We start from the raw sequence: 25737 nt of genomic DNA on the forward strand, positions 1-25737 counted from the left end.
GTGTGTGTACAAGTGTACACACGCGCACACACACACACACACACACTTTTATTTTGTTGAATCATCACTTCACACCTAAATATTTGGACATGCGTCCCCTGAGAACAAGGACAGTCTCTCCTATACAACCATAATACCATGATCACATTCAACAAATTGAGCAAAAATGCAATTTTATCCAATATATAACTTATTTCTAAGTCTCCCAAATTACTTCCAAAATGTCCTTTATAGCTGCTCCCTCCCTACAGGCCCAATGGAGGATCACATACTGCCTGTCATATCTCCTTCACGGAGAATTGCTCCCTTTCCTTTTCCTACCTTTCACAACAATGACACCTTCAAAGAATCCAGTACAGATGTTTTGTAGACCAACTCACAATTTGGCTGTATCTGTTTGTTCCCTCATTATTAGATTCAGATTAAACATTTTCTTTTTTTGGTAAGTCTACTATATCAGTTAAATAATGGTTGTAATACAGGTTCTTTTATTCAGGGAAATAAAACTTAAAACTCCTATTTTTTGCAAGTGAATTTGTTTTGAACTTTGAATTTGTTACATTGCTTGTGGAAGGGGGATATTATGGTTTTGAAAGCTTTCCTAACCTCAGAAAGGCCTAATTTTCTCACTGGCCAATCTTATCTATTATCTACATTTATCCATATAAATGAACTCTTGCCTGACACCGAGGACAACAAAAAGAAAGTACCAACATATTTTTAGGCTTCTTGAAAGATTTCTAGAAATATCTGATATTCTTTATATAAGTAATACAAATGCAGATTTCTTTTCTAAAAAATTCTCAGAGTCACACCAAGTTTTAATACGCACGTAGCATGGGAATAAAGTGTACAAAGAACCAGAACCACACAAATATGCCACTGAGTCAACACGGGAAGAGAATACGATAAAAACAATCCTTGTAATTCCTCAGAACAGAAATGTGCATTAGCAAAATCAGAGTGTCTCCTTACTTTTTGAAGTTTTCAGAGGTTTAAAATGTAGTCTCTATAGTTTTTTGGGTCAGAGTTAAGGTCCATCTGCCATGATTTTCTTCTGAGACAAAAGGTCATTTTATGAAAAGAATGGGAATGTATTCAAGAAAGGGAAACAAAAAAAAAAAAAAAAGAAAGAAAGAAAAGAAAGGGAAACACACCAAAAACCATCCTAATTGGCCATCCAGATGGAGAAAGGTGAAAGTTCAAAAAAATTATTTTAATTGTTTCCTCCACTAATATCTCTAGATCACCCAAAAGCCTATACTTGTCAAATGATCAAATGATCCTAGAAACTACAGGAATCTTCTCTAATACACTAAGTCATTGTCAAGTATTAGTATGGTTTTCAATACATGAATTCATAAAAAATCTTCAACAATTTGAACATAGAGAGTTTTCCTGGAGGTACTATATTTTGGGAACTTAGTTAGTATAATTTTTTCTAGTAATTAAAATACACTGTGCCCCATAGCTAGCAGAGTTTGTGGTTTGCTTTGGTTTCAAGAAAGCTCACAGCCAAACTTACAGGCATTTCTAGCAACTGTACGAACCCTACAGCATGTGATTAAAGAAGCCAATATCCTGGTTTCATCGATTTTCCAACTTTTATTTATCTTTCCTCTGATTTCTTCATCTAGATATATTCAAATTTTAAAAAATACTTTTTTCTCATTAGGATCAAATGTTTGTTATAGAAAGTTTATAAAACTCAGACAAGCAAAAAGAGGAAATAAAAATAAAATATCTTAATACCAGCACCCAGATATAAGCACTTTTAACATGAGGTGTTTTTTTTTTATTCCCTTTTCTATTCACATATACACATACTGAATATTTTTTGTATTTTATAGACTGCCTTTTTCATTCAATATGCTATGAATAACCATTCATAGTACTAAATAGTCTTCTAAAACATTCCTTTCAATGTCCACATTTATTCAAATTGTATGGATGTACCGCATAGAGGTTTACTAAAGCTCTGTAATTGAATATTTAGGTTTCTTCCACCTTTTCACAATTATAAATGATCCTGCACATTACAGTGAACATCCTTATGGTTAAATGTGTGTGTGGCTCAGTTGGTTAAGGGGCCAACTCTTGGTTTTAGCTCAGGTGACAATGTCAGGGTCATGAGATTGAGCCCCATTCAGGGCTCTGCCCTAGGCTGGGAGTCTGCTTCTCTCCCTCTCCCCCTGCTTGCTTGCTCACTCTCTCTCTTTTTTGTTCTCTCTAAAATAAAAATAAAATAAATCTTAAATGTGTGTGTTCATTAGTATTTTCTCATGATAGGTGTCTACTAACAGAATTGCTGTGTAAAGCAGTATGCATATTACAGCTCCACCTTGTGGTGTTACCCAGTGATGCCTAAAAAAGCTGTGTATCAATTTACATTCCTACTATTAGTATGAATGTTGTTTAATCCCAAACCCTTACAAACACTGAGACTCATATCACCTATTTGTTGTTTGTTGTTGTTGTTGAATTTTGTGTTTCCATACTGAGTCACTCCTCCAAATCTTTCTAGGAAAAGGAAGCAGGAGATATGCACATCTGAAATAATGACTTGTTAGATATATTTACATTACACAATGTACCAAGGAAGATGGACACACTGTGGTAATCAGGCAAAATGTGCTGCCTACTGTCTCTACAGGTTTCTTAAGTTATTGTTAACATCCTGGCAGGCTGAGAACGGGAAGATGCCATTTTAACCTTCGACTGAAGGAACAGCTCTAGTTTTTGTAATAAACCAAGATAAGGGTCAATGGAGTCAGCTGTCTCAGCTGATACAAGAGGCCTCCACCTACACAGGGCAGCCTACATTTTCTGGGATGTTATACAAAGTCCTTCAAGGTTTCACATGTCTTAAAACAGAGTAAAAAAATGTGCAAAAATCTCAATAAAGTCTTCAGCATTATGTTATCACACTAGTTTACCCTAATCAATTGATGAATCAGATTGTTTTGATAGTAAGCTACTCCAGGATTTAGCCTGTTCTGATGATTAGTCTATGACTATGTTTATGCCATGCTTTCTTTAATTCTTTCATTATACCATCAGGGTTTTTCACTTAGTTAACCTGGTATCCTTCAGATACCAATACGATATCAGTTCCTCAGGGAAGTCTACCCTGACCTCCACCCTCAAGCTATCTCCTGTCCCCCATAACACGGCCTTTATAACTCCCTCTGCTTTCCCATCACAGGGCCTACTAAGGTTTGTAATTACGGTTTCTGGTGATTTTATGAATGTCTATTTTCTCTTCCAGATTGTACAGCTTCATAACTGGGTTGTTAGAAATACCTGATTCAATATTTTAGAACAATGGTCTCCAAAACTTTTTATTTTACCTCCCATTAGTAAAGTATTCTTCTACCATGTATACTCATAACATATATGCTTTTATTTATAGCATACACAAGTATGACTGCCCTGATATACTATGCACATTACAAAATAAACATGCACAAATATTTTTAAAGGCTAAGGTATAAAATATTTTCCTCTAGTAATGGCCTATCTTGCAGCTCCCTTTCTATCCCATGGAGTGCATAATTAGTGCAAAGCTAAAAATTTTATTTGCATGAACTATTTTTTTTTAAGAACAGGCTTAAAACAAATACAGAACAAAACCCACAAGTATAATTACTGCTTTACGACAATTTTTTTTTCTATCCACCCTGAAGTTTCTTTCATGTGCTAATGGTAGTATTTAAAAAAAACCTACTCTCCTTTAACTTACTTAGATCTTTAAGGACCTCACACATCTAAAGACTCTTTACATTCACCAGAAACTTCCAGAGTAGTCTGAGGGCTGACAAGCAGTATGATTAATGGACAGTATTGATTTAATTTTCTCCACGAGTTTTTCCTTCTATAAGGAAAACTGTTCGTAATTCATGTCCTTTTGCCATGTTTACAGATTCTTAAAAAGAGGAGAATGAAAAACTTACTGAAGTTTTTCCATCATTCAAAAAGTACCATTTGAAAACTCTGGTCTATAAAACAATCAAGAGCTGATCGATGGCTAGGAGTATCTTCCTAAGACCAAGGAAATATTGCTTTTATTTGTCACCATTTTAATGGGGTTTTATTAGCACGTCTAGAAAAGAAATAGGAAATAAAACCATAAAATCAGTTTAATAAATAAGCTTCAAAATATAAATACAAAGTGCTATAGAGGACAACAGGATATTTTAGAAGAAAGATATATTAAGTTAAATGTTCAATATAAACCTTTTCGTTAAAAGCCATGAAACAGATGTCAGCATCATCAGATATGAATGACTGAAGTTTCTCCAAATATCTTAATTTGAAGTGTCATTTGGAACCAATCAAAACACTTTTTCTGGAGACAAACAGTGGGAATAATACTTTTTATAGCTGAAGAAAAACTTAACTTCTTAACATATGAAGAGCTACACAACTGGTAATTCTCATCCTCACCCATATTTTGATAGTACCCTTTTTTTTTTTTAATAAGTCTTCTGTTGTTTGCTTTCCTTAAAGGAAAAATGTTTCAAATGGAAATTTAATTTGAGGGGGTCAGCAGGTAGGGATATTTGCTGGTGGCAAAAGAGACAGAGAAGGATGCTCTGCCCAGGGCATCCCTGACTCAAACTATTCTAACATTAAACCCCAAACTTAAGTGACATCAGACTCAAAACTGGAAACACATCACAACTGGTATTTCACTTTACGGACGAGTAAAAATAAAGAAACACACCACTACTTGAAATAATGTAACTTCCTTATCCTGCTTATTTTCTCCATCTCCACAGGGGCCTTATACTTTATTTAAGGCTCTTTTCAGTCAGGCATGTGAATGAGGCTCCACAAGTACTCTAAATCTTTACCCAGCGCCATAGGTCAGAGGGTTATCTGTGCTGTGTAGTTTTAGGGTAGATGATTTTCTTTACTCTTTTCTTTCTTTCCTTCTTTTTTTTTTAAGCAGGAGAACAAAACGAATGCATATCAATCAGAGCAAACTAATTTAGGTACTAAAAACGTTCCTCTTCTGCAGATAAACTGCCTTCTCAAGAAACCACTAAATATCAACTTTTCAGGCATTCTACAAAGAGAAACCAGATGCAACTGAACTCCCCTCCCCACCTCCATTGTCTGCTAGAAAACTTGTCCCACAGCTGCGAAAGCCGTAAAACAACTTCAAGCCTCCAAAAGTGATGACCATTTAGGCAAATGCATCCATTTCGTTCCTGGGGGAAAAAAAACAACTTGGCTTTATCTTTAAAAAAAAGAAAAAAGAAAAAAAAGTGGTAGCTGTGCATCATTTTTGTTCACAAATTACACTGCATTTAATAACAAGACAAATGTTTTTCACAGAGCTTTCCATGTTTTAGAGCATTTTCAAAGGTGATGACTATTCAAGACTAAGAATATAAAAGCCCAGGAAAAACCATCAAAATTCTTTTCTAAATTATTTTTTGGTGTTTGATACGGAAAGTTGAAGCTTATTTTTTTTAAGATGGTAAAAAAAAAAAAGTAACAAAATACAAGCATTTATTTCTCCCTTCCTTCTGTCTCTCCAAATGATTTTCCTTAAAAAGAGAAACAGAATTATTAGGTATAACATCCCATAGGATGCCATTAATACAATTCTGATGCAGTACAATATACAGCAGAAGAAGATAAGGTATTTATTCTTTCAGGAGATACTGTCATTTTAATGCTGTTCACAATCCTCTGAAGTTAAAAGGCAAAAATGCAAATTATGATAGTATTGCTACTGCAGTGTAAAATAGCTTCTGTAATTTGTTACAAGATTCGGTTTGGAATTTGCCAACTGTATTTCTCCTGTAACATAGCAGTAATGAGTCACTGGATCTTCTTTGCTTCCTTATTTAGAATTCCTCTCTATTTGTGTGGCCAGAAAAGAAACTGATAAATGTTCAGAATTGCACCAAACTGAGATTATGTATGACCTTATCTATATGGAAACCATAGAAAGAATTTCAGTTTCCTGAGGTCTAGGAAGATAATTTAAAAAAAAAAAAAAAAAGACTGCACTGACAGTGATTAACACAAAAAAGGGGGCTGTTCAATGTTTCACAGAGTAAGAGGAATTTCAGTGGGATTTGTTGGATGTGTCTCACTTCCCTGAAAATGACCTAATGTCCTTTGTTTTACAGTTATGCTGACAAAGGTTTCTCCTGCTCAAGTTTTTCATCAGTTTCTTTCAAGGTAGCTAAGCCAGAGAGATGCCAGGTCTCTTGGAGAAGGGCTGCCTTAGTATGCAGACTTAACTCCCAGCTGCACACAGACTCACCATTTCAGATCTTCTGAACTCTAAATAAATTAAGATGTTATAGACATCTCCACTAGGACACCAATCTTTTCAACCCAACATGATCAAAACTCAACTCAGTATCTGCCACTTCTCCAAACCTGATTTTGCTCCTGAAAGTCCTACTCCAATTACAGTACCATCCACCCCGAGCTCTTGGGAATCATTTCAATGTCTTCTTCTCTGTAATCATATTTATAAAGAGTAACTAGTTCCCGAGCACTTACTTCTTATCATACAGTGTGCTGAGGGTTCCACATGCACTAGCACATTTAATCCTCGAAAACCTGGAGGAGCCTGTGTGGCTCAGGGGGTTAAGAGTCTGGCTCTTGATCTCAGATTAGGTCTTGATCTCAGCATCGTGAGTTTAGGCCCTGCATTGGACCCCAAGCTGGTGTGGAGCCTACTTAAATCACCATCATCATCATCCTCAACATCCTAGACATTTACAGCAAGGTGAGGATCATGAAGGTAGAGTGACTTGACACTAGTGGGTGGGGAGCTAGGATTCAAATCCTGGACATTTGAGAATGTAAGCTCTTGCAGCCACTCTGGAAAACAGCACGGAGTTTCCTCAGAAAGTTGAAAATAGAGCTACCCTTCAACGCAGCAACTGCACTACTGGACATTTACCCCATAGATACAAATGTAGGGATCCAAAGGGGCATGTGCACCCTAATGTTTATAGCAGCAATGTCCACAATAGCCAAATTATGGAAAGAGCCTAGATATCCATCAACAGATGAATGGATAAAGAAGATGTGTACATATATATATACACAATGGAATATTATGCAGCCATCAAAAATTGAAACCTTGTCATTTGCAATGGCGTGGATGAGACTAGAGGGTATTATGCTAATCAAAATAGGTAAATCAGATAAAGACAATTATAATATGATCTCACTGATATGAGGAATTTGAGAAACAAGGCAGAGGATCATAGGAAAAGAGAGGAAAATATGAAACAAGACAAAACCAGAGAGGGAGACAAACCATAAGAGACTCTTAATCTCATGAACAAACTGAGGGCTGCTGGAGGGGAGGGGAGTGGGAGAAATGGGGTGGCTGGGTGATGGACATTGGGGAGGGTATGTGCTACGGTGAGTGCTATGAATTGTGTAAGACTAATGAATCACAGACCTGTACCCCTGAAGCAAATAATACATTATATGTTAATAAAAAATAAATAAATAAAAACAAAAACAAATCCTGGCCATTTGAGCTCAAAACCTAGTCTTCTATTTTAATTTCTAAATTTAGATATACTTAAACGGACCTTTTTGGTATACAGTTTTATTTAACACATGTACAGATTTGTCCACTACCACCACAATCAGGATACAGAAGAATTCCATCACAGCAAGAAACCCCTCTGTGCTTCCCTTTGAAACAAAGTTTAAGCCCCCACCCCTAATCCATGGCAATCACTAATCTAGTTCTGACTTTCTAAGAATGTCATATCAGGGGAATAATACAGAATATAACCTTTGAGACTAGCCTCTTTCACTCCATATAATGCCCTTGAGATCCGCTTACAAATTGTTGCAAACAGCAAACAGTCCATCGCTCTTCGTTGCTGAGTGTTTCAACCACACAAATATGCTGCAGATTCTTCATCCATTCACCCACTAAAGGACATTCACGGCTTCCAGTATTTGCGGTGGAACAGAGCCATACATTTGTGTTATAGGTTCTTGTGTGGACATAAGTTTTCATTTTTCTAGAGTAAATGGGACTGCTGGGTCATATGGTACAGGCGTGTTTAAGTTTAAAAAGCAAACAAAAGCAATGAACTGTTTTCCAGAGTGGCTGGACCATTTTGCATTCCTACAGTAATGCACAGGATTTCCCGGTGTTCTGCACTCATGGCAGCACTTGCTATTGGTCATCTTGGCATTTAAAATTTTTCAGTCGGGCATCTGGGTGGCTCTATCAGTTAAGTGTCTGCCTTTGGCTCAGGTCATGATCCCGGGGTCCTGGAATCTAGTCCCGCATGGGGCTCCCTGCTCGGCAGGAAGTGTGCTTCTCCCTCTCCTGTTCCCCTCTGCCTGTGATCTCTCTCTCTCGGTCTCTAACAAATAAATAAAATCTTAAAAAATAAATAAATAAATAAATAAAAATTTTCAGTCATTCTGATAGGCATGTAGTGGTAGCTTATTGCAGTTTAAAATTTTAAATTTGCATTTCTCTAATAGCTAATGATGTTGAGCATCTTTTCATAGATCCCTTAGGTGTGACCCCGATACTTACATCTGAAGGCCTCGCATCAGGCCATATGTAATCAGTGAAGTCCTGATTGAGCTGAGATTCAGAGTTGGATGCTTAAGCGACTGAGGCACCCAGGCACCCCATGACTGTTGTGGGTCCCAAACAACTTTGTATCTTCCTTCTTTCCAATAAATTACCATCTTAGCTCACACCCTCATCTTAGATTACTTCAACAACCATCGTCTTGATTTCCTGTCTTCAGTAATTCCCTCCCTGGCCCATACTCACTGCATTTTCTAAACCTATCCTAGACCTTGTCATTACTTTATTTTTCTAAAACAAACCACGTTATACTCTCAGTTAAAAACTTTTGGGGCGCCTGGGTGGCTCAGTGGGTTAAAGCCTCTGCCTTCGGCTCAGGTCATGATCTCAGGGTCCTGGGATCCAGCCCAGCATCGGGCTCTCTGCTCAGCAGGGAGCCTGCTTCCCCCTCTCTCTCTGACTGCCTCTCTGCCTACTTGTGATCTCTCTCTCTGTCAAATAAAGAAATAAAATCTTTAAAAAAAACAAAAAAACCTTTTGATGGCTCCTCATTACTGTATGGCAGGACAAACACCAAATCAATTATTAAGGTCCACAGGGCTCTTAAAACATGGCTCTATTTAACTCTACAGCTTCAGTCTCTAAACTCCTACTCATGCAACCCACGTTTTAGCCATTATAAACCACAGAGGCTACCTCTTCAATCTGCTATTTTGTACCTTGTAACTTCCTATTATTAGAGTGACTTTCCTCCATTCTCTACTAGGTAAACCGTTCTCCATCATGCAGTAAAAATTAGCCATTTATCCTTTGTGTTTCTAGAACACTGACTATACCTCAATATTGTCTATTAGTACATTTTCTTATGGAGACTAATAGGTCCTTCATGCTGAGCTTAAATACTCTGGAAGCGGACATGCCATCTCATGTCCGTATTCCTTGTCTCCAATACACGACCTGGGACACAGTATGTGCTTTCAATCAATATATACTAATTTTTAAATTTTAACAATAATAGAAAATAAACTCAAGTTAACATCCATAATTAGGCTAGGTAAACTTTAATATGAAAATTTTATGAAACAAGAAATGGCAATTACATTGGTATAGATAGCAATCTCATGTTATTAAACCAAGTAGATTTACATTAAGTTCTAAGAAAAATGTATATTGTATCAATCCTAAAATTAGAAATTTTGCATTTTTATTTAGCACTATCTTCTAGGCAAGGTCTTCAGAAGGTGTTAGTAGAAGAAATCAATCACACAAGTCAAAGCTGTATGTTGTGAGGATGATTTCAATTTTGTGACTGATTTACTGGTAATTAATTTACATTAGTTTAATGGTAACTGCAGCCCATTATCAGTAACTTCTAAATTGAGTTCATCTCCTGATTTGCAAGGCCACTGAGCTTCTGTGTCACAAGCCTTCTAGGAGGGGCCCAAAAGAACCACCAAGAAAGCATAGAAGTCTCTTTATCTGAGATCTATTGAGTTCCATAAGACACTATACTCACTGTATTCACACAGTGTTAACGAGGGCTTTGTAAACAGTATTGTAGCTCTAAAAGCCTATCCTCAAGCTCAATGGTAGCAGCTGAGTGGGTTCAAAATATTCTTCTTTTGGGTGACTTATAAATGTTCCTGGATTTATGCTGTGGCTTCAAAGAACAGTTTATATTACAGGTTTATGGAATCCATAGCTATATTTCCTTTACTTCCTTGTTCATTTAAAAACATGAAATTTAACTAACTTGGCAATCACAGTTGCCTAAAATGAAATGTACCAAATCAAGAGTAATTAGGCATTCTCAGGGGGACGGAATACACCATTAGATTTGTGACTACATGCCTCTTGAGAGCTGACTCAAGAAAAGGGAGGGAAGAATTAAAACACTTTAACACCGTTACGGAGCTGACTTTAAGACAACCATAAACCAAAGATCCAAGCATCTTTCCCTTTATAAAACAGTAGGGTTTGTTTTTTTTTAGATATGGAATCAATATTACCTTAACACTTTGATTTCTGAAGAGGGTCAGCACAAAGAAATTTCCAAATTTACTGCTTTGGTGGAGGCGTATATATATATAGATAGATAGATAGATATGTTACACAGTGACTGTAGTTCCCAAAAGTCAAGTATAAACTGATTAAAAGCAGCAGAATATGCTGTTTTCTGAAGAAATCTTTATTATTTGTGTGCATGAAAATTGCCATGTGCAACAGGACCAAAGCAAACACGGAATATAGGCTTATCTCTGAATCAGAAAGGAAGTGAAAAAGAAAACTCTTTCAGGCAGTAGGCAGTTCTGAGCTGCTTCATGTCTTACTTCTCCACATTATAGTTTACACACTACAACAGAAAGATACTTCTAAACAAATCTAATCGGGTCACTAGCTTGCTTAAAATGATTCAACGGGGGGTGCCTGGGTGGCTCAGTGGGTTAAAGCCTCTGCCTTCGGCTCAGGTCATGATCCCAGGGTCCTGGGATCGAGCCCCGCATTGGGCTCTCTGCTCAGCAGGGAGCCTGCTTCCTCCTCTCTCTCTGCCTGCCTATCTGCCCACTTGTGATCTCTGTCTGTCAAATAAATAAATAAAATCTTAAAAAAAAAAAAATGATTCAGCGGCTTCATGCTGCCCTTAAGATAAAAGCCTAAATTCCCTCAGGCAGTCTCCCAGGTGCCTGTGGCACACTGTCGTCAGACAGGAACGCTTCATCTCCTCTGGAGCCTGGTCTCCTCACCTCCTGGACGTCCCACGTGAATTTCACCAGTCCCTGAGTATCTCCTGGCTTCTGCCCCTCCCTCTTCTCAGAGCAGATTTACCACGAAGTTGTGAGAACTTTTTAATTTTCAGAACCCTTCATTTGTATGGAGCCTATACCTGCAGGGTTAAGTCCAAAGCCCCATATCGATAATATACTTTTACATTATTTTTATGTTATTACGTATTATTTTCTTAGGTCCCACCTAACCTGTACTTGCCCCTGCCTCTTTGCCTGACTAATCCTACTCACCCTTAAATCTCAACCTAAATGTTACTTCTTCCTGGAAGCCACCCTCATTCCAGCCCTGAAATAGGTCAGAAGCACCTGCCAAATGTTGTCAAAGAGTTCGTCACCTGGTATTTTAGTTGCTTATTTGTCGGTCTTCCTCCTAGACACAAATGCTATGACCATGTTTACATTAAATATGGCAGTCCCCGAATTAGGGACTGCCATACAGTAAGCTTTGTAAGTATCTAAGAATGAAAGAATGACTTTGTCAATGAGCACTGAGTGACAGACAAAATACAGGGAGGAAGGGCCTCAACTGGAAGATTATACCTGAGAGCCTGTGATTCATCCACTTCCTGGATGTCTGGGAAAAAAAAAATGCATCGAGTGAAGGATGATACCCATGAAAGGCCACGTTTCTTGCCCTGTGAAAGCTGAGGAGTATGGGGAGATAGACTTGAAACAAAGTATGCAATAAAAAGTGCAGTAAAAGTAGACTTAAGGGAGGCTTAGTGGCGACAATAATTAAAAACTATAATTGGCCTGACAATTAGGAGAGTCAGCAATATAGGAATTCAGAAAGCACAAAAACAAATTCTGAAAGATTTCCAACAAGAGTAACAAACTAACCCTAAAAATCTATTAACTTATGAAGAACATTGGCTATTTAGAAAAATATATACCAAGTCATCCAGACCAGTGTTTCCCAAGCTTCAGTGTGCGTACAATCACGTAATAATCCTGTTAAAACAGAGATTCTGATTCAGAAGATCTGGCAGGAGAGGGGACAAGGGAAGCCCAAAACTACTAGATTTTGCTGCTGATCCTGGGACCACATTTTCAAGAGCAAAGACACTAGAGTCTACACCTGGCAAGAGACAAAAGACACTACCTAAAGATACCTGCAGACTGAAAGTGAGGGGATAGAGAAACACCTACGATGCAAACGGAAGTCAAAAGAAAGCTGGAGTAGCAATACTTGTATCAGACAAAATAGACTTTATTTCTTTTGAAGATTTTATTTATTGACAGAGAGCGCACGCACACAAGGGGGAGCTGCAGAGGGAGAGGGAGAAGCAGGCCCCCACTGAGCAGGGAGCCCACCCCCAGGACCATGGGATCATGACCTGCATCAACGGGAGATGCTTAACCAACTGAGCCACCAAGGCGGCCCCCAAAATAGACTTCAAAACAAAGACTGTAACTAGAGTCTACACCTGGAATTGCCAACATATAGTAATATTGTCCACTGCCTTTGGGTCAGCCTGCTAGCTAAAAACAGTTTTTGCATTTTGAAGTGGTCAGAAAATAATTTTAAATAATAGTATTTTGTGACACATCAAAAATACACGAAACTCAAATTTCAGTGTCCACAGATAAAGTTTTATTTGAACATAACCACATCCATGCATTTTGCTCCGGCTGCCTTTGTGTTACGGCAGCAGGACAGAACACTTGTGGTATATCTTACACCCCACTATATAAGTCTGCTGGGGCTGCCGTAGCAAAATACCACAGACGGATGGCTTAAGGCACAGAAGTTAATTTCTTGCTTCTGGAGACTGGGAAGTCCAAGATCGGGTCGTGGAAGTGTTCAGTTTCTGAGGAGAGCTCTCTTCCTGACCTGTGGACAACCAGCTTCTCACTGAGTCCCTGCACACATGGTAGAGAGAGCTCTGTTGTCTCCTCCTCTTCTAATAAGGGCACCTGTCTATCACATTAGGGCCCCGCCCTTATCACCTCACTTAACAGTTATCCCCTACTCCAAAGCCATCTTTCCATATCCAGTCACATTAGGGGTTAGGGCCTCAACATATGACTTTCATGAGGACAGGAATATTCAGTCCATAACACCCACAAAGCTTAACATATTTACTATCCATCCCATTGCAGAAAAAGTCTGCCTACCCCGGTATAGACGTTGCTTCTCCAAGTGGGTAGGAATGCAAAGATTATTAGGCCCCACTCAAACCTATTAAATTAGTATCTGCATTTTTAACAAGATCCCTGGGTGTAGATACTAAAGTTCAAGGAGCACTGGTTTCCAAATCTACTGATCACAGCAAATCACATGAAAAAAAATTTTAAATATAGATTTCCAGGCTCCATCCTAGGAGGAGAACAATTTTAAAAACAATTACAACAGCTAACATTTGTTGAGGACTTACAGTGCAGTTTTCTAGGAACCGTGTTAACTTTTATGTACATTATTTCATTTAAACTTCCTAATATTCTAAAATAGCTATTATTAATATTATTACCGCTACCTAAAAAGATTAGGCAAATAACCAGGATTTAATTTGCTAATAAGTTACAGAGCTAATGTCAGGCAACAGACATGAAATTTACTTCACGGCTATTTTTCTTTTAGCTGTCAGTGCCAAGTGCCTCCTATAATAGGGCATTATAAATGATGTACCATGGGAATGACTGACACCATCTGAGATCACAAGAGGATTCCCAGAGGGTTGAAACTTAAAAACTGGGGAAGATTTTTCCAAATGGAAAGAGACATATCTCCAATTTCGTCCAGGGAGTATCAGAAATATTTTAGAATGGCAGATAACCTTTCATTCAAGAGAGAGTTTAAGGAAAGATCACCAGATGACAGCACCGTAATTTTCGTATAGTTCATATAGTTTCACAAGTCTATAAATACTTTGTCTTTGAATGGAGGTAGCTGCAAACTGTCAAATGAAATTCTTTCCTTTCCTTTGCTACTGTCTTAATATAACAGTATTTTTTTTTAGTAACAGGATTTTTAAAGAAATGGATGCTCTTTCTTTTGAGGTATTGGTTTTTAAATTTTTCAAGTATTAAGATTCTAAAGTTTGAGCTAAATAGCTATCATATGTGGTATGTTCAAATACTGCAGAAATATTTAAAAGTTTTTGCTCTCCTAGTAAATTAAGAAAAAATAGTTGAATATTTCTTAAAACCTGCATTGAAGTTTGAACATATTTTGGCTAGATAATAGATTAAACACAAGAAAGGGTAACTTAAAATATAATTAATAGAGAAATAAGTAAAATACAATATTTTTACAATGTTTCCTTTGTTATAATTTGCAGTCCCACATTGTCAGTCAGTTTTCTGGCCTACAGAGTAAGTGGTTTCCAAAATTATTCACGTGAGTTAAATGAATTTATTTTGTAATTCTTTGAAAGGAAGGAAAGGGAGAGTGCAATCAGACACTGTTCAGAGGAACTATTTCTACTAAAAGTGGAATTTAACAGTGATAAAGCATAGAAGAACTGAAGAGAGGCAAAAAATGTGAGGTATGTCCCCAGTGATCTTGCCTGTGGTAAATGACAGCAATAATGTCCAGGAATTTCTACACCAATCCCTAAAAATGATCTGTTAACAAACAAATGCACATTGATCTCACAGAAACCAAAGCTACTTTGTGAAGTCAACACTAATCTGGGCGGAGTGCTTCATGATGCCTACGTTGATTATATGTTACTTTAGAAAACAGAAGAATCCTGGCATCTGTAATGATATTTGAGATGGTAGTTGACATCAAGCCACCAAATTATTTGAAAGGAATTTTTAGGCTTAAAGTCAGTATGCTAAGATATACTCGAAACTATACACAATTGGGAAGATTTGTTTATAAAATATGGTGTAGTTTTTTACTCTATCTTATGGGGTGCAGCAAGAAAATTGCAAAACAGCCACAATACAAGGATTTTCACCTGTAGCATGTTTCCAAAGATTTTTCTGAGTGTTCTCTAAGGCTTCCTTGTGTGAGAGGAAGGAGGGAACACAGTCTCTGAAAAGACTTTGGCCTGCCTTAAAACGTGACTTCCATATTTCGTAAACTGAGTGATTCTAGTTCTCTTCAAAACAAAATCACTATTATAGTGAGGTTCACAATGAACTCTCTCTGATAAAAGTAGTCTCTTTTATGCCACAAAATCTTGTCCTGTCTTGACTAAAGGAAAGATTACAACTCCCTCCAGCTACATGAGTTTGGCTCACCAGTGGTACCTCTTGATTTTCTTTCCTCAGATCAACCGAATCCTATTCTGTTATGGTAAAGGATAACACCCAGAAATCTGACTTAATTTTACCATGTTTCCATAGAAATTGGCTAAGGGACTCTAAAACTACTTGTCACTCAGGGATTGGTTTTTTTTGTTTTTGTTTTGGGGGTTTTTTTGGCCTCCTATCCCCCCCAATTAGGGGAATTCCATTTTGGATTTCTCAAAAAAAGATCGGTAAGTTTTGAAGGTGTGCAAGGAATCCAGGAACATTACTGACTTTAAATATTTTGGATCTTTGTAATTGGTGCTGAATCTCATGCTCACTAATCAAGCTTGCTGTGAAATGTTAATAGTACACATTCTTCGGCAAAATAGAAGCTAAAGATTATCAGTGTCCCAAACGCTAAACTAACAACAGGACCATCTAAATAATCTCCCCTTTCCCCTTTATTACAGAAATACTGAAAAATTAAGAAGCTTCTGACAGCTTATGAAAATAGTTCTCTTTGAAATTAGAAACTAACTTCAGAATTTGAAGCCAATTTCTGAAATAAACAGACAAAAAACCAAAATTATTGGACTGCCTGGGTGGCTCAGTGGGTTAAAGCCTCTGCCTTCGGCTCAGGTCATGATCCCAGGGTCCTGGGATCGAGCCCCACATCAGGTTCTCTGCTCATCAGGGAGCCTGCTTCCTCCTCTCTCTCTGCCTACTTACGATCTCAGTCTGTCAAATAAATAAATTTTTAAAAAATCTTAAAAAAAAAACACCAAATTATTTCAATCTGTTATTAGGGAATACAAGTATGCTATTAATTTTGCTTCTGTTTATTATGTGATAAACTTAATGAATGTTTTAAAATTCTGCTTAAAAAGGTAAACATGAGAAGTGTTAAGGGGAGAAAAACTGAATGAAAATCATCACAACAAAGATGCAAATCTTAAAGAAAACCTCAAAAAAACCACAATTTAGAACAAATCACATAAACATTTAATCACAAGCCAAATGCTTTTTTCCCAACCACCAAACCATTTCTAATTAAAAGCAAACTGTGTATTTACAAATCATTAAACTAGAACAAACCAGCAACATCAAAATACCTCTACTGCTCTACCATTATTTCTATTACACTAGTAAGGACAAAATAATCTTTTCAGCCATTTTAAAAACAAAACATTCTACATCTCTGAACTGAGCATTGAGGGTTTAGTATAAAATGCTGTCAAACAACTTTAATTACTAGGTACAATTAAATTTAGTTAATCAGAACTTCTGGAGGAAAGTAAATCAAGTTAGTGTCTTTGCTTTAATTTTTCTTGTTTTGAGCAGAGGTCACATCTGTTAAATCTTTTCATTTAGTACCACAACGCCTTATTTAGAAAAATAATTTGTTAATTCTTATTAAATGAATTGAAATACACAAATTCATTTCTTTCTTTTAGAAACAAAGAACTGTATGTTACCAAGGAGAATGTGTCCCAATAACATACTTTTTAGTTGAAAACTTAATTAGCAGAAGTAACAAAAGGAAGTGTATTAGGGCATCAGAGAAGGGATTAGTATGAAAATGAAATTTTGAGACATCAGTTTGCTACTCAAATTGACACTGAATTAGCAAACAGAAGCATTTAAATTACATTTCCAAGCCTACTTAGTGAATCTAGTTCTAGTCAGAGCATCTTTAATGTACAAAAGCTCTGTGAAAGAAAGTATTCACCATGCAAGACACAGATAGGGTTCCCTTAACCTACTGCCCTCTACACACATCACTCTCTGTTAAACAGGCAGCTACCGCCAGATGCTCTTGCTAAAAATGGTCACAGATGGTCAGTTGTCCAGTTAACAGAACATACTGCTCTCCCAATAGCTGAAAGTAAGAAGGGAAGGAGTGAGAGCTCTTAACACTTGCCTGCTCAGTGGGTTACACACATTCAACTTAGTATAAGCTCAGCTAGGCCTCAACGGTGTCTTTCTAAAAAAGAAGACTCTACAGACCCTACAGCTCTCAAGATTAAAAAGCATTTTTTTTAAGATTTTTTATTAATTTATTTGACAGAGAGAGATCACAAGTAGGCAAAGGCAGGCGGGGGGGCGGGGGGGGGGGGGAAGCAGGCTCCCTGCTGAGCAGAGAGCCTGATGTGGGGCTCGATGCCAGGACACTGAGATCATGACCTGAGCCGAAGGCAGAGGCTTAATCACTGAGCCACCCAGGTGCCCCTAAAAAGCGTTTTAAAGGTGAGCTAGTCAACAGCCATACAATACTTAGATCTATACAACTGCATCTCTGCTGGTCAGCCCATTGCAGCCCTGGCTTGGGACCTCCAGGGGTGTGGAATCTGCTATCCAAAGAAAGTCCCAAGGCTGAGATGGAGTCCCCTGTTACCCTGCACTGCAATTACCCCAACTACTCAGTCTAATTCCACAGTCAGGAAACATGGAGTTATTTTTAACAGAGAGGCATACTGACTATAACAAAATAATTTCCCAGTGTATGCATTACACAGTGATTTTAAGCTGGATTACCCAAAACACATGAATACACAACAGATTTTATAACATAAAAACATGGGCTGTAACAGATGTGATTTATTTTTAAAACACAGGAGGAAAGAAAAGTCCGTAGTACTAAAAGCTATTAGCTAGAGATTATAAAAAATTTCAACAAAGATCAATGGGTCTTCTCTATATTTGTATGCACCTATAGAAAACGTTTAAATTTTAAAGCACTGTTTTGTTTTAAAGATTCCATTTATTTATTTGACAGAAAGAGGGAGAGAGCACAGCAGGGGCAGCAGCAGAGGAAGAGGGAGAAGCAGGCTCCCCGCTGAGTAAGGAGCCACCCAGGCGCCCCTTGACAAAGTTTTAATAAGATGTTTCTATAAACTTCTCACAAACAGAACATTACTCTGTTCTTCCCAATACATTATTCATTTGTTTAAAACAAGCTACCTAGGGGCACCTGGGTGGTTCAGTGGGTTAAGCCTCTGCCTTCGGCTCAGGTCATGATCTCAGGGTCCTGGGACTGAGCCCCACATCAGGCTCTCTGCTCAGCGGGGAGCCTGCTTCTCCCCTCTCTCTCTGCCTGCCTCTCTGCCTACTTGTGATCTCTCTGTCAGATAAATCAATAAAATATTTAAATAAATAAATAAATAAAACAAGCTACCTATGTGTGTTCAAGAAGAGTGCTCCATGAACTTATTTTTTGTATCTTCTACTTATTTTTATTTCCTTAACAGTGAAGGAATTGGAAATACTGAGTTTGATGTATGATTTTTCATCAGCAATTGTCCCAAATCCTGTTTCTTACTCAATAACTTAGTGCAACTCTTTTGAATAAAGGATATGAACATAGAAAGTAAGAGCATACTGAGGAACCTCAGCTAGAAATAAATGCTCCTGACTCTGGTGACAGGCTGGGCTAACATCACCTCTGCGTCAGTGGTTTTAAGGAAGGTCAGCCTGGAACATATGTAACTTCTCATCATCATTTATAAAACTGTGTGACAGGGATCAATAGTGAAATTTATTTAAGCAAATGCAGATTAAATTAACATCCAAGACAATAAGATTAGAAGCAAAATGCCATCTGGAAAACTACAGTAAAGAACCAGAGGATGGGGTCGCATGTCCCTGCCTCTAAAAACAGACTCCCACCACTGCTTTTCACGTGCAGGGTCTCAGGACTCCTGCTGTTTTCACAGGCCTGAAAGAAGCAAATGGAGCTCTCCCTAGTGGGGTCTCCGCACCTCTTCCCCTTCTGCACTCCAAAGGTAGTCTGCGAGGGGGAAAGCTGGAGAGCACTGTAAGATTCCACTATGTGCAGAATGTGCTGTAACAATTCAACAGGAATTTAGTTGGGAACCCTAAGTAAAGTTGCTGCTTTAACAAATAACTAAGAAATAACTGAGTATGCATTTTATACCTTAAGTAGCTATCTGTTTATACCCAGGTACTTATTGTAGACATAAGTTTCCTTACTTTCCATTAAACATGGTCACATGATGAAATTCTTCACTCAGCAATGATAAGACGAACAGAGAATAAAATGGTGTCTTTCGCAATTGTGATAAACCCAAACACAAGGCTGAATGCGTTTTCTCTGGTGTTTCTGTGTCACAGCTACAAAAATAAATACGTATAGTGACATGGGTCATATGTAAGAGCATTATTGTGTACATAATTTAAATATATTTTATATGTGAAAACAATGCACCTACATAGCACTCTCAGACAATTTCTAAGTTAATCGTTGCCTATTTTCTGCTCATTTGGTGATACTGCTATTTTATGTACACCATACACTCACCATAATTGATCAGTTCTCATTCTACCAGAAGTAAACTGCAGAAAGAAAAGTGGATGCCCAGAAGTGGGGGAAAGATAACACAGTTATCTGACCACTGACAAGTTTGCTCATGATGGTGAGTCAAAGGCCAGCCTGGACTCAAGCAGTAGGATATACACAGTGATTTCCTAAGGGCAATTCCCTTTTTACCAGTAAGTCAGTTCTTCTGCCTTATATCCAAAAACTCTTTTCCCAGCTGGTCAGAGAGGAAGGAAAAAACGAAAGCCCAGTATGGGCTCACTCACCTAAACCACTGAGAGTGTAGAGAAGGTCACTGGTATCTAAGAATATGGGTCCATTTTCCTGCTGCCCTTCTTCTTTGTAGTACAGCTTGTAGCCCTGAATGGTTGCTGTGTCCTCCACATCTTGCTGCCACTTCACAGAAATGGCGGTGCAATTCAGAGGCTCCAAATGTAACTCTGGAGACTTAGGGGCTAGAAAAGTCCACCGGAAATGTATGCATAAAAAAATCCACAACTCATACAAATACACCCAGTTTTAAATGAACAGCTGCAAAAAAAGTACAATTCCAAGCAATCATACTTTAATTTTCAAAATTCCACAATATTAAACTTTGAGACAGAATTAAAAATATAAAATACTACCTTACAAAAAACCCTACGGTATATAAATAGGAACACAATACCATCTATACTTAAATATTTTTTTCTCAAAGAGACAATGAGGACTTCCTAATTTTGACCATTCATTATTCCTCTGTGTAGAAAAGGCATTATTATTAATCAATGAACAACAAAAACCCCAGTCATGTTACATTTCACATTATTAAAAGAAGAGGGTCTAGGACTTCCTAGTCTATGGTCTTTCTATTAAATGGATGATTTTAAAAAAATATATGGCAATAATATTAACTAGGTCTCTATTAATATACAACTTTTGGTAATTCAGTTTGATCTGGACTCAGCCACTTATGAAGAATTTTCTTTCATAAAATACCATTTAAACATAACTTTGATTTTATAAAAATAAGTTTCAAAAAAGTAAAAGTACTCTTCCTCAATAGCGTTTTGGGATTTACCTTTCACACTTGTAGCTTTGGGTGTCCTATGTGAGGTCCACACAGAGGACTCTCCCAGCCCCACCCTGGTGGCAGCAGTAATCCGCACCAAGTAGACACTGTCGGGTTTCAGGCCCTCCAAAAGGTACTCGTGTGTGGTCCCTGGGAGCTCCAGAACTTGAATGGAATTCTCAGTACTCAGGCGGAAGGACAGGCGGTAGAGGACCACCTGACCCCGTCGGTACTTGGCCGGGATTGGCAGCCAGGAGATGAGGATATCAGTGGGACTTCGACTCGTCAAACTGATTTCAGGAGGCCTCAGCGGAACTAGTAATGCAACAAAACAGGATGCTTATGAATATTTAGAATCAAAACTATCAGTTAGCACACCAGTATTTACTGAATTCTCTTAAGAGCATCACATAACATAATAAAGGAGAGATACTATCAGCCTTAGCAGGGGTTTTCAGGTAAGGAGATCACAAACCAGAAAAAATGAAGGAAAAATAATTAGGAAGGATCAAGCATAGAGAACCAAAGAAAGCAAAGTGTCACTGAAAGTAAAAGCCCAGCATAGGGCTCCCTGCTCAGCAGGGAACCTGTTTCTCCCTCCCCCTCTGCCTGTTGCTCCCCCTTGCTTTCTCTGCGATAAATAAAAAAATAAAATCTTCCAAAAGAAAAAAAATAGTAAAAGCTCAAGTCCTCCCCGTGGCTTCCTACAAAGCCTTATGTACTTACATAGGCTTCTCATGAATTCTGTGCCCTAATCTCCTACTGTTTTCCACTTGCTCCCTACTCTCCAGCCCTTAGCAATGTCCATTTCCTCTACTGAGCCCGCACCTCCCCCAGTCACCTGTCTCGCCACCTTCACTTCTTTCAGGTTTTCATTCAAATGTCACCTACTCAGTGAGCCCTTCTTGGGTGACCCTGTCTCAAGTCTCAAATCCTCCCGACATTGCATACTCCCTTTCCCTGCTTTTTTCTCCTTCTCGTGGATAGTTATCAATATCCCACATAGCATATAAATACATAATGGACTGTTTATCTTGTTTATTGTTCCTCTGCCCCATCTCCCACTAGAAAGTTAAGTCCATGAAATCAGGGACAATTTTTGTCTCTTTTGTTCACTACTAAATGTTGAATAACAGATAGCAGGTACTCAATGAATATTTGCTGTGTGAATGAATTAACAGGTGGAAAAGAGAAAATCAATTTATTAAGCATTCCTGAGTCGTTGATGTGTATGAACTCATGCGTGAATGAATTAATAGGTAGAAAAGGGAAAGTCAGTTTATTAAGCATTTCTCAGTCCTTGATGTGTATGAACTCATGAATTCTCACAAAAACCAAAGGCAGTACCATGATCATTTACCTGTATAGTTGAGGAAACTGAGGTACAAAGAGGTCAAATCACTTGCCCAAGGTCACACAGGTTGTTAGTAAAGGCGCATAGGTAGGCAGATTGAAAAAGCCCACATTCTTACTCCCTGTACTTTACTATGTCTTCTATAACCATAGTTCTTCTATCCCGCGTTATGTAGGGATTACATGAGATAATGGAGAGAACTGTTACTTGTATTTACTGCAGGCTGCTATGCCCCTGAGACACCCACACACCTCCACCTGACAAGTACGGGGTTAGGAACTGGGGAGAAACTGGTGTAGAAACATGAAAAGCGGGGTCAGAAGTCTGTGTTATTCAGAAAAGAGAATGAAACTTCATTAAGTAAAACAGTTACAGAGTATGAAAAGGTTTAAAAGAAAAAAATCTTGAGGTCATAACTGGAATTGGCAGGCTTTAACAAGTAGCTTGCCATGGTCAGACTCCTCTTCTTCAAGGATATAGGGAGGAATACACCTCATACACCAAGAAACCCCCACGAGCCCCAAAAGAGCACACCTCCCCAGCCCACGTTTCATCTTAGATATGCATGTCAGAAGTTAAATGTGATGAGAACTCAAGAGGTCATAAATACTGTGATTCACTCTAAAATGGAATAAACTTTTTTTTTAAGATTTTATTTATTTATTTGAGAGAGAGAGCATGCACACAAGCAGGGAGAATGGCAAAGGGAGAGGGAGAAGCTGGCTTCCTGCTGAGCAGGGAGCCCCGTGCAGGACTCGATCCCAGGACTCTGGGATCATGACTTGAGCCAACAGTAGACACTTAACTACTGAGCCCCCCAGGCACCCCTAAAACAGAACAGACTCTTTAATGAAAGCTGAATTTGGAACTGAGTATCCAGATCAGTAATGTTTTTTTCATTTCATCAAACTCTGAATTTATAAGCATCTAAGTAAGGGGCATAATAGAGATATAAGTAAGAGATCTGGGACCAAATGAACAAAGAAAGTGATATGAAAATCATCTCCCCAAAAATGTTTTGAAGGGCACCTGGGTGGCTCAGTCGGTTAAGCATCTGCATTCAGCTCAGATCATGATCCTAGGGTCCTGGGATCAACCCCCCTGACTCCCCGCTGAGCAGGGAGTCTGCTTCTCCCTCTCCCTCTGCCCCTCCCTCCACTTGTGCTCTCTCTATCTTGTTCTCTCTGATTAAAAAAAAAAAAAATCTTCAAAAAAGTATTTTCAAAACTAAGGGTGGACCATTCTGTGAGGATGAAAAACATCTGTAGAGGAAAGCAGTATAATTAAGCATATGTTAAATCATTCCCTTTTCCCAGTGAAGGGTACAAAAATGGGCCTTCTGGAGAGCCCCTGGAGAGAGAGAGAGGTGATGAATCATGAGTAGAATCGGCCTCAGGACTTTCCTAAGGAATGGGATCTCCTACCATTATAAGACGATATGGAGGCCTGCCATCTCAAAAGCACTCAACTTCCAATCCAGAGTCTGTTACCGAACTGAACTATTACTTCCCTCCTTAAACAGAATAAACATATTATATCTAAAAATAGACTGACTGCTGATTTTTTAAGAATATTTTTTAATGGACAGTTTACTAAATTTCAAAAACTCCCAGTTTCAGAGGTCCAAGACCTCTGACCTCTCTTCATTATATATTTACTCATATTTACTCATGCTTAGAAAATTTCACATTTTGTTCCACTTGCTTAAAAAAAAAAAAACCTGCAATGTCAAGAAAATATTTTTTAAAAAGTCAATGTCCTTACAATTTAAACTAAGAAACTTGAAGAAATACAATAATACAAGAATCTTATTATTAAAATTTATGTTATACATTATCAGTTATAAAAATTCTTTACCTATATCATGTTACTGTCAAAAAATGAGGGTCAAATTTGAAATGGCAAACTACCCTGCTGGTAACCACACCTGTTTTTATTATTTTTTTTAACCAAAAAGAGGATATTTTCTCTAATTTAAAACATATTTTTTCATTGAAATGGATTAAACATATTGATGTTCATACTTAAATGACACAGACTGTGTTTTCTTACCATCCTCTAAAGTATTCTGGGTCACATGGTCAGACATCTGGCTGGCTCCCATTGGCATATATGCCACAATGTAGAAAGTATAATTGCTAGCAGGTTCTAAGTCATCAATAATATAATGAGTTGTGTCATTTCCGATGACTACTTGATACTCTTCATTATTTAAACCTAGATTAAAGCATTAGTGTTTAAAAATTAGGAATATTCAAACAATAAAGTGAACAAGACCAATTTCCCTTACTGTGAAACACTGATTCTCTGATCTAATCTCTGCTAACTTTTGTGACCCTTAAAAATAAAAGTGATTTCTAAAAGTAACTATGTCTTGCTACAAATTAGTTTGAACTCTTCCCTAATAAATGAAACTGAAAATAATTAATCTCTTCTGAATTTGTTTTAAAATCCAGTCAAAACCCATAGCAGAGACAATGTACAGAAGCAACACAGAAGAGCTTAAAGTTACAGAACTCTGTAGTTCGTAACAGTGTTAAGTTTTACTTGCTTAAACTCATGGCTTCTTTTTTCCTTTATATATAAATGGAGAGACAGTAGGGAATGTAATGGCTCTGCACTTTATAAAAACAAACCAAACCAACATTTGTCCTGCAAAAGGTGTTAAGTTTTACTTGCTTTAACTCATGCCTTCCTTTTTCTTTTATACGTAAATGCAGAGACAGTAGGGAATGTAATGGCTCTACGCTTTATAAAAACAAACCAAACCAAAAGTCGTCCTGCAAAAGATCTCATTTTGGCCCTAGAGATTCTATTAAATTTGACTGACACAAGTTGTTCTTTTTATTTATACTGAAAGCAAAAGAACTGGGAGGCACGGAATGTGCTTCGAAACACTTTGTTCCACAATGAACTTTTTTTTCTCCCCAAAGAGGGGGAAAAAAAAATTCTCAGCAATTCTTTATAAAATATGCATGGCAAGATACAGAAAAGAATTTGTCTTTGTGGGATTTAATTCCTATGGCGCAAATCTGTAAATGCAAAGGCAGCTCCTGTGCTTTGAGAACAATTCAGGGTAAATGCACGTCAACTTCATCAAAATGCTCTAAGACGAAGGCCCTTCTCCCCCACGCTGGATTTATAAACAAAACAGAAGGCAAATTCCACTATTAAGTTTTCCCACATTTCTGAATTAACTTGATAGCATTTTAATTAGACAAGATTACAGCCATTTCACAACAGACTGGCTAATGGCTCGTTAATTAGGAAGTGCATAGTACGATTTCTGACCTACCAAACAAGGTCCTTGAGTTCGAATTAAAAAGCCTTGTTCTGTCCTTGAATAGACCACTGAGCCACATGTGGAGGCTCTAATGAAACAACCATAATAGCGAACAAGAGTGGTCTCCACCAAAACCAGCATTCCTTTTACCTTCCTAAATCACTAAGAAGGGAATTAACATACTC

General features: G+C 37.9%; 1 protein-coding gene across 1 annotated transcript in view; it reads right to left on the minus strand.

Annotated features, from left to right (window-relative positions):
• The window catches only part of PRTG (protogenin), a gene marked incomplete at both ends in the record, with an annotated part of 115539 nt that overhangs the window by 26931 nt on the left and 62871 nt on the right, over positions 1 to 25737 (minus strand). Inside the window, 3 exons of the mRNA XM_080808438.1 lie at positions 20131 to 20319; positions 20925 to 21230; positions 24322 to 24486. Of these exons, the coding sequence (XP_080664564.1) occupies positions 20131 to 20319; positions 20925 to 21230; positions 24322 to 24486 (660 nt within the window). The remainder of the gene's footprint in view (positions 1 to 20130; positions 20320 to 20924; positions 21231 to 24321; positions 24487 to 25737) is intronic.

This window comes from Martes martes, assembly GCF_963455335.1.
Source record: "Martes martes genome assembly, chromosome: 7".
Lineage (NCBI taxonomy): Eukaryota > Metazoa > Chordata > Mammalia > Carnivora > Mustelidae > Martes > Martes martes.